Here is an 18,162-nt window from a genome sequence, read left to right as displayed (position 1 = left end):
ACTGATACCAAATCTACCTGCCAACTCCCTAATCGTTTGTGACACTTCATTTTATATATCACTTTTTTACCGCAAAGATTACGTGTATGTTTCGCCGCCAATATTCAATCCACTCCTTTACTGTGGGATCGTACCTCTTATATGCTCTTCTAATGATTTTAAAACATTTTAGAAACTTACTGAAGTGTCTAGTAATAATCAAGTTCTTTTTCCAGATATATCTAGAACATTCATAGCTACCCAATAATAATTGAAGCGAGCCACCATCTTTTATAGTTATCACCAGTGCCGGCGATGGCATGCAGCTATCTACTCATCACAGTATAAATTTGATTAACTCATACGCGGACATAGTCACACTGTGTTGCGTTTAGCCGATCCAAATCCAATACAACTTATATGGGATACCGTTAAGAACAACTTAAAACAATTAAATGTAAGTTATAAATTGGAAGATTTAAAAAAAAATGTTTGAAATTTGAGATTGCTAAGATTAACTTCGACTGGAAAGGAAGTTGTAATCATGTTATTAAACTAAAGAGAAGTGACAGTGAGTTGGAGTTCCTGGAGATGGGAATTATGTATAATGGTATATGGCTTCAATGTTTTTCGAAATATTCTCCATTAAGATTAATTCTCTTATGCATGCGTTTGAACCAATTGTCCTGGCATTTTTTCAATTTTAATTGAGGTACCAACAAAACATGTGATTTGAATTCATCAACCTCTTCTTCGGGTGTAGAAAAACGTTGACCTCGCAATTTAGTTTTGAACTGAAGGAATTAGAAAAAATCATTGGGTGCTAAACAAGGACTGTACAGCAATTCGATTTTCTTGATTGATAATATTTCTTCTTTTTTGACTTGGAAATATTGCTTAATATTGGAAGCTGTTAGGTGGATTGGGGAATGTTTTTAACATATGAAATCGAAGCTTTTGGTACAAAGATATCTTTACTGTCAGAATGAATAGGAATTATTCGTTTACCCCTTGAGCAAGGAGTATTCGAGACACTATTTTTGGAATCATCAACACAGACATATTTTACTTTGACCGTGTGTGTCAAACCAAGTTACGTCCAAATACACTATATTTATGTTTAAATCTGGGAATATTTTAATATATCAGTTTTGCAGTGCGGACTCTTTCGACAATTTTTATAGTCCTTTGAGAAAGAATAGATGAAATAATATACTGTTTATTACTGGTAATATCGTATAAATTCTGGAGACATTAATCGTTTATCTCGAAATTTGGAATTTAGGTCCTATCACTTTTTTATGTGATATATTATAAATATTAAACGTTTTAAGGTTATGAAAAAATCAAATACATAAAAAGATCACACACAATACTTGTACTAATAGTAGTGACAGATTGATTTCGGGAGTTTGTCCGTTGAAGAATAACAAATACTCTCATCTGAACTCTAGAATTTACCGGAATTCAAGAATATTTGAATAAATTTTTAAGACTGTCAAAAGCAAATTATGTACCACAAAAGGGACGATAAAAGTATCAGAATTTTCAACATAATATATTATGCAGTAAAATACAAGATATAAATGATACACGTCTATCCTATTCAAATGATGCGAAAGTAAAACCTATAAGCGGCTTTAACCAGTGACTCGTATGATGAACATGATGAAACAAACTCAATATTTACATACCGAGTGTAATTCGTTTTCAGTAGCATACTCATTCAGAACAAAACTTAAGGAAGGAGAGTAGTAGAAAAATTCCAATATATTGTACATCCATTAACCAATTATTTTTGGGTTGTAGTTCACATTATTTTCAGTTAATAGAGTACATATTGTCACTTGTCATTCTAGTTTTTCAATATTCATTCTGACCAGATATTGCGTCAGCTTATAACATTTTTATAATTTTTTTTTTATATTTTTTATAACATTAGAAGTACAAGAATTTTTAGGAACATGTATTACAGAAGATAGTAAGTTTTACAGTCAATAGATTTATCAATGTCATTCTAGTAACACCTACCTGGACAAAATGTACAGACAGATTGTTGCTGCATTACTTGTCATCTTTTTTATAAATCAATGAAAGTTTTATCACTGACATTTTGTTATCTGTCAACATAGATAAAATGCCAAAATTTTTTCCTGTCACAAATATATATATTCTTAATATCTTAATAAATCACCCTGTTTATATATATATATATATATATATATATATATATATATATATATATAAACAGGGTGATTTATTAAGAATGCCCAATCTCTGAACTGTAGATTCTAGACCTCAAAATATGATGATTCTGCTCAACATGCCTTATGCAAATATTGCTAGTTTCCGAGATACGGGGTGTTCAAAGTTTAAATTTTAATTTACGCAATTTTTTTTATTTTTTATTATATTGTTTTACTTCTAAAAAGTTCAATAAATTTTAATTTTTTCATAAAAAATTTTATTATTCCTTAAATATGTAACAATAACAAATTTGTAAACAAAAATCGAAAACTTCAAAGCTCAAAATACCCACCATTTACTTCAATACACTTTATGATCTGCTTTCGTAAAGATCTCTTAATATCAAATAATCCTTGTCTATTATTTTTAATTACATTCGCGGCTTCTTCTATTTTCCGTTGCAGTTGTGAAAGAGAAGTAATTTTTTCTTTGTAAACTAATGCCTTCATTTGCGACCAAATTGAAAAATCCAAAGTATTTAAATCAGGGCCTCTTGGTGACTCACTTCCACGACCAATCCATCGATGCGGAAACTGTTCGTCTAAGTATTGACGAACTTGTAAAGAAAATCTAAATAAAGAAGTCCATTTAAATTGGTTGGCAGTTCAAAAGGACCTATTTAATAACCACATATTACACCACACCAAATGTCAACCTTAAACTCGTGCTGAAAATGTGTTTCCCTCATAGCATGTGGATTTTCAGAATCTCACAAAGGATTATTTTTATAATTAAATATTCCTCGTCTGGTAAATGTTGCCACATCAGTAAAAAGAATTGTATACAGAAAATCTGGGTCAAAATTTTGTTTATCTTGCAAAAAATGGGCAAACTATAGACGCTTAGGTAAATCTTGAGGTAATAAATTCTGAACAGGAGTGTAATGATATGGATGCAATTTTTCCCTCTTTAGTATTCTAAAAATAGATGATTGGCTTATATCTGTTTCCTAATCGGAGAATACTGATATCTGGATTTTCCGTAACACAAATTAAAATTTCATCTTCTTATCGGCAGTGATTTTTTTCGTAGCACCGTGCTCAGTTTTAGAGCGTAAAGACCCCGTTTCACCTTAGCGGTTTTAAAGATTTCGGTACAGTTTGTAATTGGGTTGCCTTCAGTTTGGGTATAATTGTGAATATCTTCGAGCCGCAGCTGGACCACTATATGTAATTTGACTGAGCAAACACACAAATCATATCGCGCATCTCATTATTGAAAAAATCGTTATACCTATGCATTATTTAATAAATAACTATTACACTTGTTAATTACTAAATCTATAAAGTTCAAGGATGGTTTTTACGGCGAGAAAAATTAGAATTATTGCTGGAAAAACCCTAAAAATAGCTCTTTTCTTTTTCCCATACAAATGATTTGTAACTAAAACGTAGTCAATTTGAGCACTCACTGTTGTCTAAGCAATGTAGGTGTGTTCCTAACGTCAAAGATCATATCTATCAAAACAATGTGTGTGTGCGTTGGAGCACAGAATACATAGTTGGAGGAGTTTAATGTCGCGTTCCGAAACTCGCGTTTCTTTTGTATTAGCTTCGGCACGCGAGATAAAATGCAGCAGTTTCCACGTCATTACAGCAGTCAAACAAAAATCGCGTTAGCAACAGTGTTTTATTATTTTTAATATCCAAACAAAAACAATTCGTACGGCTAAAAAAAAACAATTCGTACGGCTTAAAAGGATTTGACTTCAAGTTATATCAAATTAAAAAAAAAAAAAAAAAAGTTGTCTGTTACCTAATCTACTGAGTTTGCTTTTGTCAACTGATACACGAAACAAATTCGTATATCGTGTTTTTTGCAGAGTGTTTAGTTAGTTAGTGTTTGATTAGTTCGTGATTAGTGAAAAAATAATGTATATTTGATATGCCTCCTATAAGACGAAGCAATTTAGGTAGAAGAACCAGAAATGCTACAAACCAAGCTAATTACCGATCTAATCGTACTGCACAAGAACGTGACGACGGAAATGAACGTGAAAGAATTCGGATATCACAAACGCGTGAAGCGCGAGCGCGACATTCAACTAATAATCGCGCAAGTTTGAATCGAGCTGCTTTCAGTTACGATGTGTCAATTGACTACAGTAACTACCAATGTGTTATTATTGGTTCTATGAACTCGGTTTGCTCACACTGTAAGGCATTAAAATACAAAAACGAAGCCAATGGATTGTGTTGCGCAAATGGTAAAGTGAAATTGATACCATTGGATCCACCACCAGAACCATTGTACTCATTGGTTTCAGGAATAGGAACAGATTCTATACACTTTTTGACACATATCCAACAATATAACAATTGCTTTCAAATGACTTCATTTGGGGCAACAAATGTAGTTCGGGAAAATTTTATGCCAACTTTCAAGGTATGTATTATAGCAGTTACTCATAATTATTTTAGCGAACAAAATTTTCTGTCACGAAAGTTAAGATGTGTCACTTATCTTCAATTTCTTAATCATTACGAAATATATCACTTAGTCATCATATTATATGGTGATTCAGTTTCAGTGACACTTTTATTATATTTTATATATTTGATAGATATTAGTTAAAACTAAATATATACTTTTTAAGATCAAATATTATTTAAGTTTGGTCACTGACAATCCATTAATTTATACCACACCATAATATTTTTCTTATTTACAGATACAAGGGCAAATATATCACAGAGCAGGTTCACTGTTACCAGTGTCAGATAGCGACAACAAATTCCTGCAAATTTATTTTATGGGCAATTCACCACAAGAAATTGATCTGCGTTGTGCACATAACAATTTAGTAAAGAGGTCTATTATAGAACAATTACAAACTTTATTTCATCAACACAATCAATTGATTATATTGTTTAAAACTGCCCTGGATCTGATGCCATCCGATAATCACAAAATTGTAATCAGAGCTGATAAAACACCTGCAGGTCAACATACAAGACGTTTTAATGCACCAACTATTGATGAAGTTGTTATCGTTGTTGTTGGAGAAAACTTGGAATCCCGTGATATTGTTTTACATCATCGGAATGATCAATTACAACGTATAAAGGAAACACACCGCTCATATGATGCACTGCAATATCCCATTATATTTTGGCAAGGTGAAGATGGCTACGATTTCTCAACAAAAATGATAAATCCCATTACAGGTAACTAAAATATTAGTTTAGCTATGGCGATAATATTTCAGTCATTATATTATGTATTTTAATTTTATATTTGAATGTTATTAAAACAAAATCTATTTACAGGTTCTGAAACCAACAGAAAAGTCAGTTCAATGAACTATTATTCATACCGCCTAATGATTCGGGAAAATGAAGATAATCACATATTGAAATGTCGGCGATTACATCACAAATATGTTGTTGACATGTATGTTAAAATTGAAACGGAGAGATTAACATTCATCAGGTTGAATCAAACCAAACTCCGATCTGAAGAGTATATTCACCTTCGAGATGCGATTAATACTGATGGAAATACACAGAATGTCGGTCGGATGACTATTCTTCCAGCAACATACATCGGAAGCCCTCGGCATATGCACGAATATGGTCAAGATGCCATGTCGTATGTTCGTCATTATGGTACAGCAGATTTGTTCATCACATTTACATGCAATCCGCAATGGATAGAAATCAAGCAGGAGTTATTCTCTGGGCAATATTACAGCCAGAGTCTTTAGACAAAAGTTGAAATCATTAATGGATTTCATCGTAAAACATAATGTGTTTGGTGAGACACGCTGCTGGATGTATTCTGTGGAGTGGCAGAAACGAGGATTGCCACATGCACACATTTTGATTTGGTTGGTTGAAAAGATAAGGCCAAATGAAGTTGATGCAGTGATATCAGTTGAAATCCCTGATGTACAAGTAGATCCTGGATTACATGAGGTAGTTATCAAACACATGATACATGGTCCCTGTGGAACTCTTAATCAAAATTCACCGTGTATGATGGATGGTAAATGTTCAAAACGATATCCACGGACATTAATATCGGAAACAATTACTGGTAATGACGGTTATCCATTGTATCGTCGCAGATCGACAGCAGACAATGGAAAATCAACAATTGTCAAATTAAATCAACAAGATATTGAAATAGATAATCGTTGGATTGTTCCATATTCACCCATTTTATCAAAGACATTCAAAGCACACATCAACGTTGAATCTTGCCATTCAGTGAAATCAATTAAATATATTTGCAAATATGTAACCAAAGGGAGTGATATGGCTGTGATTGGAATTGGTGCAGAGAATTCCAATGATGAAGTTACCCAATACCAAATGGGCCGCTATGTCAGTAGTAATGAAGCAGTTTGGCGAATATTTTCTTTTCCTATTCATGAGAGACACCCTTCTGTTGTTCACTTAGCTGTGCATTTAGAAAATGGACAAAGAGTGTATTTTACAACACAGAACGCAGTACAAAGAGCTGCTCAGCCACCATCTACTACATTAACCAGTTTTTTTGAGACATGCCAAAACGATGATTTCGCACAAACATTGCTATATTCTGAAATGCCAAAATATTATACCTGGAATCAATCCTCAAGGAGATTTATACGACGGAAACAAGGAAAACCAGTTCCAGGATATACAGATGTATATTCCACCGATGCGATTGGCCGGATTTATTCAGTACATCCAAGCAATGATGAATGTTTTTATTTACGACTGCTATTAGTCAATGTACGTGGCGCAACATCATTCCAACAGTTACGAACTGTTGATGGTGAATTGTGTGGATCCTACAGAGAAGCCTGTCAACGTTTGCAATTACTTGAAAATGACGCTCATTGGGATCAAACTCTCAATGATGCTGTAATATCATTACACGCTCATCAAATACGAACATTGTTTTCTATAATCATATCTACATGCTTCCCATCAAACCCAATTGATTTGTGGATCAAGTACAAAGATTATATGTGTGATGATATTTTGTATCAAATACGGAATAGAATGGGAAATCCAAATATACAAATCAGTGAAGAAATTTACAATGAAGCATTGATTTCAATTGAGGACATGTGCTTGATAATGTCAAACAAACTATTAATTCAATTAGGCCTGACCGCGCCCAATCGTCCAATGCATGACGCTTTTAACCAAGAGTTGCATCGAGAAAGACTGTATGATCTCAACGCTTTGAAAGGATTAATTCAAACAAATCTTCCACTGTTAAATGAACAACAGAAGTATGTATTTGAAACTCTTATGAAAGTAACAAATGATGAAACTGGAGGGATTTACTTCTTAGATGCACCTGGTGGTACAGGAAAAACTTTTTTGATTTCATTAATATTAGCAACAATTCGCTCACATAATAAAATTGCACTTGCACTCGCTTCGTCGGGAATCGCAGCAACTTTGCTTGAAGGTGGTCGAACAGCCCATTCAGCACTAAAATTGCCATTAAATATGCAAAGCAATATGCAAAGCAATAAAACTCCAACCTGTAACGTTTCGAAGAACTCTGCAATGGCAAAGGTTTTGCAGCAATGTAAATTGATTGTTTGGGATGAATGCACGATGGCACATAAAAAATCTTTGGAGGCTTTAGACAGAACCTTAAAAGATCTACGGAGCAATAATAACCGATTTGGTGGTGCAATGATTTTATTAGCAGGAGATTTTCGTCAAACATTGCCAGTGATTCCACGATCAACGCCAGCTGATGAACTCAATGCATGTCTAAAGTCCTCCAATTTGTGGAAACATGTCAAAGTACTTAATTTAAGCAAGAATATGCGTGTCGAGTTGCAAAATGACCAATCTGGAAACATATTCTCTAAACAACTCATTGACATTGGTAATGGCAAATTACCTATAGACATGTTGACTGGCTGCATTAACTTTCCTCAAAGTTTTTGTCAGTTAACTCAATCAAAAGATGAACTTATTCAGAAGGTGTTTCCAGATGTTTCTCAAAATTACAGAAACCATGATTGGTTGAGCGAACGAGCTATACTGGCTGCAAAAAACATAGATGTAAATGAATTAAATTTCAAAATTCAAGAACAAATTACAGGCGAATTGAGGATATATAAATCAGTTGATTCGGCTACTAATCAAGATGATGTAGTCAACTATCCACCGGAATTTTTAAACTCGCTGGATTTGCCAGGATTGCCACCTCACAATCTTCAATTAAAGGTGGGATCGGTGGTTATAATGTTGCGAAATATCAACCAACCGCGTCTTTGCAACGGTACACGGTTAGCGATAAAAAAATTACTAAACAATGTGATAGAAGCAACTATACTCAAAGGAAAGTATAAAGGAGAAGATGTTCTCATACCGCGCATCCCAATGATTCCGACTGTGCCATTTGAGTTTAAACGACTACAGTTTCCAGTGCGGCTTGCTTTTGCTATGACTATAAACAAGTCCCAGGGGCAATCATTAAGTGTTTGTGGTATTAATCTAGAAAACCCATGTTTCTCACATGGTCAATTGTATGTTGCCTGTTCCCGTGTTGGAAAACCATCAGATTTGTTTATCTATGCGCCAGGTAATCAAACAAAAAACATCGTATACCACAAAGCACTACAATGATAATAATAATAATTATTTATGATTCACATGATTAACAATAAAGCGATTACTTACTTTTAAATCCTTATATATGTTTTATTTAATTATTTTTTATTCACAACGCCCTATCACCAGGGTGACGGTTCTGTTCAGGAGAATTTTTTAAAATACGTAGGCACAAAAACTGCCACATTACAAATCTTTTTGACAGGACGAAGTCTGTAGGGTCAGCTAGTTGTTAATAAATGGTATACTAATGTATTACTTATTCTTATTATTATCCAATTTTTGCTTCTACACAAACTGTCTAAAAGTGACACAAGCCTACTTGAACAGAAAACGAAAAATTAAACCACGGCTTAATTCACGAATGTGATTTTGATATTAAGAGATCTTTACGAAAGCGGATCATAAAGTGTATTGAAGTAAATGGTGGGCATTTAGAGCAAATAACTTAATAACCGATTGAGTTACACGAATCAAAGAGTAACTTTTTTTGTAGAATTTAACGCTTTTTAATATTTATTTTATTATTTTAGTTGTAAGTTTAGCCCAAAAAAAGTTTACTTTGATTTAATTAACACAAACAAGTGTAACTAGCGCTCTCTATTGTTAAATGTCTAATTGTCTAATGTTAAATTAGAGTGCAAATTATGATTGCTCATGCCAAAAAACGTAAAATTGCCAATTTTCAAAGAGAAATTGTGAAAACAAAAAATTATTCCGAAAATCAAAATTTAATTTATCTCGGAAACTAGTAATATTTGCATAAGGCTTGTTGAGCAGAATCATCATATTTTGAGGTTTAGAATCTACAGTTCAGAGATTGGACATTCTTAATGAATCACCCTGATTCATTTGACGTTATTTCGAGTGTAAATCAGTATTGACCAGTATAAATTGCAAACTTATTAAGGAGTTATTCACGAGAAGTGCCCCCTTCCTCCCAGAAAGAGCTGCGAGACCACCAACTTGTAAAGGGGGCCTTTCTTTAAATAATTTAAAACTCTAAAAGGTTAATTTGGGTGTATATTAGTACTGACTACATAGTACTTATAGATTATTTGTTTAAGTTTGAGGGCTGACGCCCATCGATCTTTCTAAAATTGAACTCTCTTCTCGTTCGCGCCCGCGTAAGTATCATCCGTAGGTGACGGAAAGGTACAACATTTTTTCAAACTAACATCTACAAATTTCGAGGCTTCAATTTCAAAACTAACGATGCACGTCAGGGCTCAAACTTAAAAGCTTATGGATTTTTTTGACGTTATAAAAAATATTGACATGAACCTTTTTTGTTAATAGATTATTTGTTGAGTGTCCTTTGCAAAAGTTAAAGAAAATGTGTAAAAATTTTGGGGCTTCGATCTAAATAGGAACTTTGGGCGTCAGCGAATATGAATTTTTTTTGTCATAAAAAATACTTACATCACAATTTCTTGTGATTAAATTACTTATTGAGCATATTTTGCAATAGTTGAAGAAAAATTGATAAAAAATTTGAGGCTTCGATTTCAAAACGAACGATGCACGTCAGTTTATGAATTTTTTTAACGTTATAGAGAATACTCCCATAACAATTCTCATTTAATTGTTTTGTAATCAGGTAAAATTTGTGATAATTAAATAATTTTTTTGTGGTCTTCTAGGAATCTATAAATCCCTGGATAACTTAACACGGGTTCAAAGAGACATAATATAAATTTCAGACAATCTTGTTAACTTGTGAATTGATTATCATATCCCAAGTTTTTAGTCTAATATATTAGTAGTACTAGGTTATTGAAAAGCGTAGCAGTAACTGATTATACATTTAACTTCAACTGTTTCCGGAGTTATAGAAATTTGTGATTAAAAAAATCTGAAAGATGGAAACCACTTCATCTAATTTAAATTTATTTTCTATTACTACAGTAATTATAGCTGAATAGCAGTAAGAAATAGAAAAAATTCACCCCAAAGAAGAAATTAAAATTGAACCCATTTTTCTATAACAAAAAAGTAGGTACTACAATGATAAACCAAATCATTATGAATCAGTCTATACATTTATCAAAATTTGGCTTCTATTGACTTATGTATCAATGACAAAATATCTTTCAAATATGTAGTTAGCTGAAAATATATTTTCAAAAAGTTAAAATAAACCACCAACCTTTGGTTTGCTAGAATTACTTTCTAAATGTTCTTTGATCAATCTTGGCAATTCTTCATCTGGCTCAGTATTTGTACTTTTGGTATTATCATCCAATGAAATTTCATTATTTTCTTCCCTTTCTACTACATGTTCTGAGAGTTTTGAGTATGAAATTTCAGATTCTGTAATTTCTGTTAATCTTAAACTTTTTGCTTCTACATCAGATTTTGTTGACTCGGCAATATTTTCAGTTTTACGTTTACTCATTTTTCCCGTTAAGATACTACTTTCCAAAAATGTACGTTTATTATATGAATCTATTGGAAATATACTAATTATAATCTATTCCCCAATAAAAATAAAATGTTATACCACTGATTAAATCATTCAAAAGTAACCTAACCTCACTTATTAGTGCATCAAATTATTGCAATATATTGACCAAACAAAGGATTATAAAAAGTAATAACGATTCACCTGAACAAAAACACTTCAACAATAAATTTGCCTGACCTATTTCTTTCAAATCCTGCTCAGAAGCATGTAGTTGAATAGAAAATATTCTGTGGATACACGAACGATAACGATTAATTTTCACTCGTGAAACACCGTCTAACGTTGTAACGGAACGCCAGTTCGACGTAATTACAGTTTTATTAAAATTTTGGAAACTCACGCACTTTAACATTTATTGCTACCTACTCTACCAACACATAAACAACACAAACAACGTAATTATTTTCGCATTCATGTAACTGCGTGAAAGGATAAGAAGATGAAAGCATGTGGTCTTGCGGACACTGTTGCCAAAGTTAATATGTGCACATTTAATTAATTTAATTCTTAAAAATAAGTGATAAAATTATGTTCGAATGAAAATAACCTAAATAAATATATGGATATATGATAAAAAGTATATGTAGAATGTACTTCCATACTAATTATAAAACGTATGATCATATTAAATAATTCATGCAGATGTCAAATATCGAAGTATATAGGCAAATTGCCTCAGTCATGAAAAATGTTTTATTTCAAATGAAAAATATTCGAATACTTCAGTGGAAAAAAATTCGGGCTTATTGAATTGAGAATAAAAATAAAGAAAATACTTTTGACAACTGGAACAAATAATCCAGATGATTGTAGCGTTTATCAATGAAACCAGTGGAATACAATAACAGAAATCTTAGTCACTATGAAATTATTCAATATTTCCGCTTAATTTAACAACAATCTTATTCGATATTTTTTCTATTTCATTGAAATACTCATAGACCAACAATTAACGGAAAAAATCTTATTCTGGCAACATTGACAACAACGTTATTGAAGGTTACAGCCATTGATTTTGAAACTACACATAAGCGTGCTTAGCGGAAATAGATAAGAATAATTTTTTATCTATTTTATAATCAACATAGTTTTTTATGATTCTTTGTGATATATTAGATCAACTTACTTACAAATAGCAGATTGAAATTCACGAATTTACTCAAAGCTAACACAATCTCTAATTAATTCATCATTTCTATTTGACAAATGATCTCTTATTATAGTGGAAAAGTCGGCTCTTCCTGGAATTGTGAAACTTAGAAAATTACTTGTTATTAAAAAGTTTTTACGAGAAAAAGGTGGATATCACTCTCAAATTTCTTAGTTTGAACGCAAGGCGGCATAAGATATTATAAAGGAGAGAGATAGAAAACTAAAAAAACTTAAGAGGCAGTAAGCAGAGCATATATTTAATTCCATTTAATAGGTAAGTTATAAAATTTTGAGGTATTTTTTTTAAATATCCAATGGAATTATACTTTTTTACTCTACTAAAATAGTTTCAAACATTTCCTTCTATACGTGGATTTGAACTGTAATTGAAGAAAAAATTTTATTGATATAGGTACATACACTGGTATGATCAAATTTGACACTCCTCGCACATGATGTCACGCTGGAATCAATTTTTTCTTGGCCACTAAGATTAAGCTGGAGTTGTACGTATTTACAGGGTCTTATGTGTTTGTGATATTTTTTTCTGTTTAGTGGCTATTATCGAGTTGACCTAACTGTTATTATTATATTAACAACTACGGTTTCATTCTTTCAGATTTATTTGTTATTTATTTTAGCGCCTATTTAGCTTCAAACGACGTCATTTAGAAGCAAAAATTAAATTTTCGTATCTTTCGTAAAAATAATTTTGATTCATTTGAAATGCCAGAAAGAAGGGATTTCAAAGGTTCAGGTGGAGTAGGGAGTGGTGACAATACAACTTTTCCTGATGCGCAATATGCTGGATGTTTCATTGCGAAATTTTAACGCCTGACAATAATTGCATATTTTGTCCATGGCACCAATAGTAACTTTGGAATCAGCCGAGTAATTAATGTCTGGTTCATAATTAAATGCAAGACGAACAAATGATCCACGTGTTACTGCGCGGTTGGTTCGATATTTTCTCGGTTTTGTTCTCTATATAAATCAATGTGTTGTTGATGTGCCATCCTAGTTCTCAATGCATTTTCTTGTTGACGCTAATCACGCTGTTATGGTGCACGAATTTCAGCTGTGCGAATTCTTGGTTGGTTGGATTTTTTGGGTGGCATTTTACTAAAAATAGTAATTGAATTTGTAATGTGAATGAATTTCGCTGAATAACTGTAAGTTAGAAGTAAAAAAAAATATTCGAAGTAATGTACGCAACGAAGACAAAATGAAGAATGATTTGAAAAAAGCGACGTTAGGTAGTAGGTGTAGGCAAAATAAGACATGTATAGTGTGTAGTCTAAGAAAATATATCACATTAAAATGTGGCGCCATCTATGAGGTGCAAAGGACAAAATTTTATAGGTCCCTGTAAAGAAACTCGCTTAAGGCGCCAGCTGCTCCAGACTCATGGAAACTACAATTAATAACAACAATCAACGTTGATGATCAGTTTTAATTCAAATAATAACTATCCTATCATTTGTTGGATTTGTTGGACCAAATTACATATATATATATGCCAACATTCATGAATATCAGTTGACTCGTATATATATATATATATATATATATATATATATATATATATATATATATTTATTAGACCTTTTATGTTTATTATTATTTTAGAATTTATAACAGAAGAGACCTAAAATCAAAGCGATTTCGAAACATAATACATATATAGACATCAAATATTACTTTTGGATTCAAAATAAAACTTTATACAGAGAACATTTTACTTCACATTTTAATTACATCGCGACGTCATATAGTGCATATGCCTGTACATAAACATTACGGTGATCCTTTTAATGATAGTATAGTGGTAATCATAGTATGGATTCCTGTTCGAGTAAGCATAAACTTCCCTTTAATCAAAACTTTCAGCACTCGAATAGTTTAATTTAAAACTAATTGCCCGAACTAAGTAGTACATCCATTTGTCAATTTTTTTAGTTCGGTCGTGAACATTAATATTTATTATTTATTATTTATTATTTATTATTTATTATTTATTATTTATTATTTATTATTTATTATTTATTATTTATTATTTATTATTTATTATTTATTTATTATTATTAATATTATATAAACAATATACATCCGTATATTGTTTATATAATGTATTATATTCATAATATTCCAGTTTTCCATATCCGATCATCGCACACAAAAATTGAAAACTTATCCGTTTGAAATATTTAAAATCCATTTGAGTAGTACTGACTCATCTTGATATATGTTTAGGATGATTTATTATATGTACATTTAAACACTGATTTGTGACAAGCTGGTATGACTGATAGTTATCCGTCGATGACATTGAAAATATCCATAGTCATAAGTTTTATATACTTTATTCTTATTTGAAGATATTCGATTATTTACATCAAATATTTCATTCGGTATCGATTGTTAACAGTAGCGGCTCGTAATGTTATATTTAATGCATGTTATAATTATTTCATTTTGGTTTCCGGATCTTAGTTTAGTTTACGGTTTTAGTAATTATTTTTTGTGCTTAGTTTCTATTATGAACTATTTAAATTAATTGGGGTTGTCGTTTTAAGGCAGTCTTTTGAGGTAAACGATACAGTGTCGAATAATGAAAACAAGCGTTGTTCAATATCAAAAGGTAAAAAGTGTCATGGAATATAACTAACTTCAATAACATGTACTATATTTTATTGAGTTGTACAAGTAGGGGATGTAATAGAGCACACACTACATCGAAAGAAAGTTAACCGATAACTAACGATGCAACTAATGATAATATTCGTTGAAGAGTGCATAATTTTTATAAAGTCAATTTAGTACGAAAGTTGAACATGAAATTGCATACATACTCTGATTATGACTTTAAATATTTAGTGACACTGCGGCGTGTTTCAATTGAGTTTGCTTTTAAACATAAGAAACTTGACAACTTAATTATTATATATTATCATGCAGTATCCCACAATATCGACAAAAATATTCAAGGATTATTAAGCTACACTTTATAAGACTGCCCCCGAATTATTGTATGTTAAATCCTATATAAATGGTTTGTAGTAAATTGAAAAAGTTGGAACCAGAACCATGCAAATATAATTATTTACCTACTTTAAGTGCGATAGTGATTGGAAACATATGTCAAGTTTATCGCAATTTGACAATGATCTAAATGATCTATAGAGAAATTGTGTTGAAAACGTAAGTATTTCAAAAAATATATTTTATTTTACGGCCTTCAATGGCAAAATAATTAGATAATCTCGTCGACTCCCATTTTGATGAGTATTGCTTTTTTCTGATTAATACGTTGATAATTTCTTTTAATATTATTTTCTGTTGATAGTTTTGCAACTACTTTTTTGTTTAACTAAAAATTTAACGTCTATAACTTATTTAATTTTACAACAATGCACCGTTAATGAGTTTGGCAGTGGAAGATCATTTCGAAATGAAAACGTGAAGTACCAACTCATAAATGCGCAAGAAGTTCAACTAGCAACCCTTTTTAATAAATACTCTCGAACTTTCTATACGCTGGGCATTTCACATGAAATTGACCCTGGAACTTTGCCGAAGCTAATGCTTTGATGTACGTACTCTAATAAACAATTTCTTCCTGGAAAAAATATAAATTGTGGATATTACTTTTCAAAAAATTGGTTTTTTTAAGAGATTCAGTATAAAACTTAATTTATACTTTTGATTGTTTGATAAATTATATCTTATTACATCTCCATTGCGTCAATTCTTACAAATACAAAATAAAGCATTTTTACTATTCACTTCTGAAATAATTTAGAAATTCAATATTTCGAAAATGTATTTCGTCGTTCTTCAAAGGAGAAAACAACTACTTTCCTGGCTATTGCCTCGACGAATATTGAATTACGACTCCTCTGAAGAGCGTGATGTAAATCTACCTTTTGTCGATTTTGCTACTTTTAATTTTTTCTTTGAAATCCCATGTGTTTTTGATATAGAATTTGTTTTGATATTAAATTTTTATCACAATAATTTTCAGATAATTACATAATAGGGCGAGAGGAGTTTGAATACTTGAAAAAATGGGTCGAAGGGGAATGTCAGGTTTTTTGAGTTTTGGTAAACCATATATTTTAGGAGGTAAGCAGGCATTGTGAATTTTCAATTTTTTTGCGTCTGATGGCGAAATAAAAAGTTGTTCTTCCCAAGACCGAATTAGAGTATTATTTTGTTTTTGATAAGAATTCGCAGGGTCTTGTTTAATTTTTTTGTAAGTTGTCTTATCGTTTAATAATTTCATCATTTTGTTATTATAATTCTTTGGTTTAAGTTATATTTTGAGGTGTGGTATTGTTTTGTTGTCTTTTGTTTTTCAATTTATTTTTGAAATTAGTAATAATACCACAAATATCAGATCTTATTTTATTTTGAATGTCGTTATTTAGATGATTGGTGCTGCATTCAATATTACATAAAATATTTGTCACAGGTAATTCTTTGTCAATAGAAATATTTTGTGAAAAATTGGGACCTAAAGATAAAGCTTCATTTAATTCATCTGATATGAGAGTATCAGTTAAATTCTCGATCTAAAATCTAAAATATATGGTTTACCAAAACTCCAAAAACCTGATATTCCATATATACATAGGAACGTGGCAAGGAACCCAAAGTTTCAAAAAATCATGTGTACTGTTCTAAAGAAAGAAGCGAAAGTGGCGTGTACCTAGAAAAATTGAGAAGAAGAGGAATCATTCACGTCTGTTGAATAAAGTAAGTTTGGTTTACAAGTGGGATTGTAATCCACTATATTTTGCATCTCTAGTTTGTTAAAACAGTTTTGTCCCATAGAATATTTATAAAATTCTATTAGTACAAAGTTTGTGCTTTATTACAGCTTTTAATATTTTCCCGAAATTAATGATAGTTTGACCATAAAACATGCCTAATAAAATAAAAATTTCCTGTTTCTGCTGCCATTGAAAGTTCGACTCAGTATCTAAAAACCAGTTCAATGTATAGATACGACTAGTTCGTGCTCGCATCAAACAATCATCACTAGAAGAATTTTTTATTTTTTTTGTTTATTTATCTGGATCCAAAGGCGACAATGGAATGCATTATATTACTGAGGGAAAGTGTCTAATGTGGAGAACGAATCGAGTTTGGAAACTGTGAAATTGAAAGCTTTTAGGTATTTGTAGCAGGCCGACAATAAAATATTCGCAAATACTTGGAAATACTTTTAAATAAATTCACTTTACTTGACATGAAAACTTTTATAGGGCAAGTCACGTTTTGAAATCAATGTAAACGTTTACTGAAAATGTAAACAGTAAAAGTCTATAATTGAAAATCAATTCAATTGTTCAATACTATTTTTCTTTTGTTTTAAGCAAATTTTGTATGATAGTTTTCATATGAATTCGTATTTTCCATTTATTTGGGGAACAGAACGAATAGAATAGAACAGATTCCTGTTTGGTTATATTTTAAAAAATATAACTTTAGTTTTTTTATATGTTAGAGCATAAGCTCCTTTTGATCAAATCTGTTCTACCTAGTTGTTCTTTCTTCCGTAATTTCAATCTGTGTTCACGTTTCCTTCGTCATTATATTTTTTTCCCGCAGTTCTACAACTGCCAGGTTGGGAGTTTTCACCAGACTATAAGCTCAACCTCAACTCTAACATCTTGGGAAACCAGTTGAGAGCTGGAACCATCCCGGATTTTCATAGATAAGTCCCAGTCTTATCTT

General features: G+C 31.5%; 1 protein-coding gene and 1 long non-coding RNA gene across 13 annotated transcripts in view; one reads left to right on the top strand and one right to left on the bottom strand.

The window, feature by feature from the left end:
- LOC130442468 (uncharacterized) overlaps positions 1–18,162 on the bottom strand; it is a 501,073-nt gene that overhangs the window by 129,959 nt on the left and 352,952 nt on the right. For 2 of the 12 annotated variants that reach the window (XM_056776600.1, XM_056776601.1), the window contains exons 1-2: positions 11,410–11,689; positions 10,951–11,249 (exon numbers count right to left, since the gene is read on the bottom strand). The exons of 5 other annotated variants lie outside the window; for them this stretch is intronic. In XM_056776600.1, coding sequence (XP_056632578.1) covers positions 10,951–11,249; positions 11,410–11,620 — 510 coding nt within the window. In that variant the 5' untranslated portion in view covers positions 11,621–11,689. Of the gene's footprint in view, positions 1–10,950; positions 11,250–11,409; positions 11,690–18,162 lie in introns of those variants that run through there. 5 more of the 12 variants (XM_056776603.1, XM_056776604.1, XM_056776605.1 and 2 more) reach the window with 5 other exon arrangements.
- Positions 14,881–18,068, top strand: LOC130442469 (uncharacterized). The gene is made up of 3 exons (XR_008909776.1): positions 14,881–15,621; positions 16,445–17,178; positions 18,037–18,068. It is a non-coding gene; the product is annotated as an uncharacterized LOC130442469 (long non-coding RNA).

The sequence above is a fragment of the Diorhabda sublineata genome, chromosome 4 (assembly GCF_026230105.1).
Source record: "Diorhabda sublineata isolate icDioSubl1.1 chromosome 4, icDioSubl1.1, whole genome shotgun sequence".
In the NCBI taxonomy this organism is placed as follows: Eukaryota; Metazoa; Arthropoda; class Insecta; order Coleoptera; family Chrysomelidae; genus Diorhabda; species Diorhabda sublineata.
This window is presented reverse-complemented; position numbering and strand designations above follow the sequence as displayed.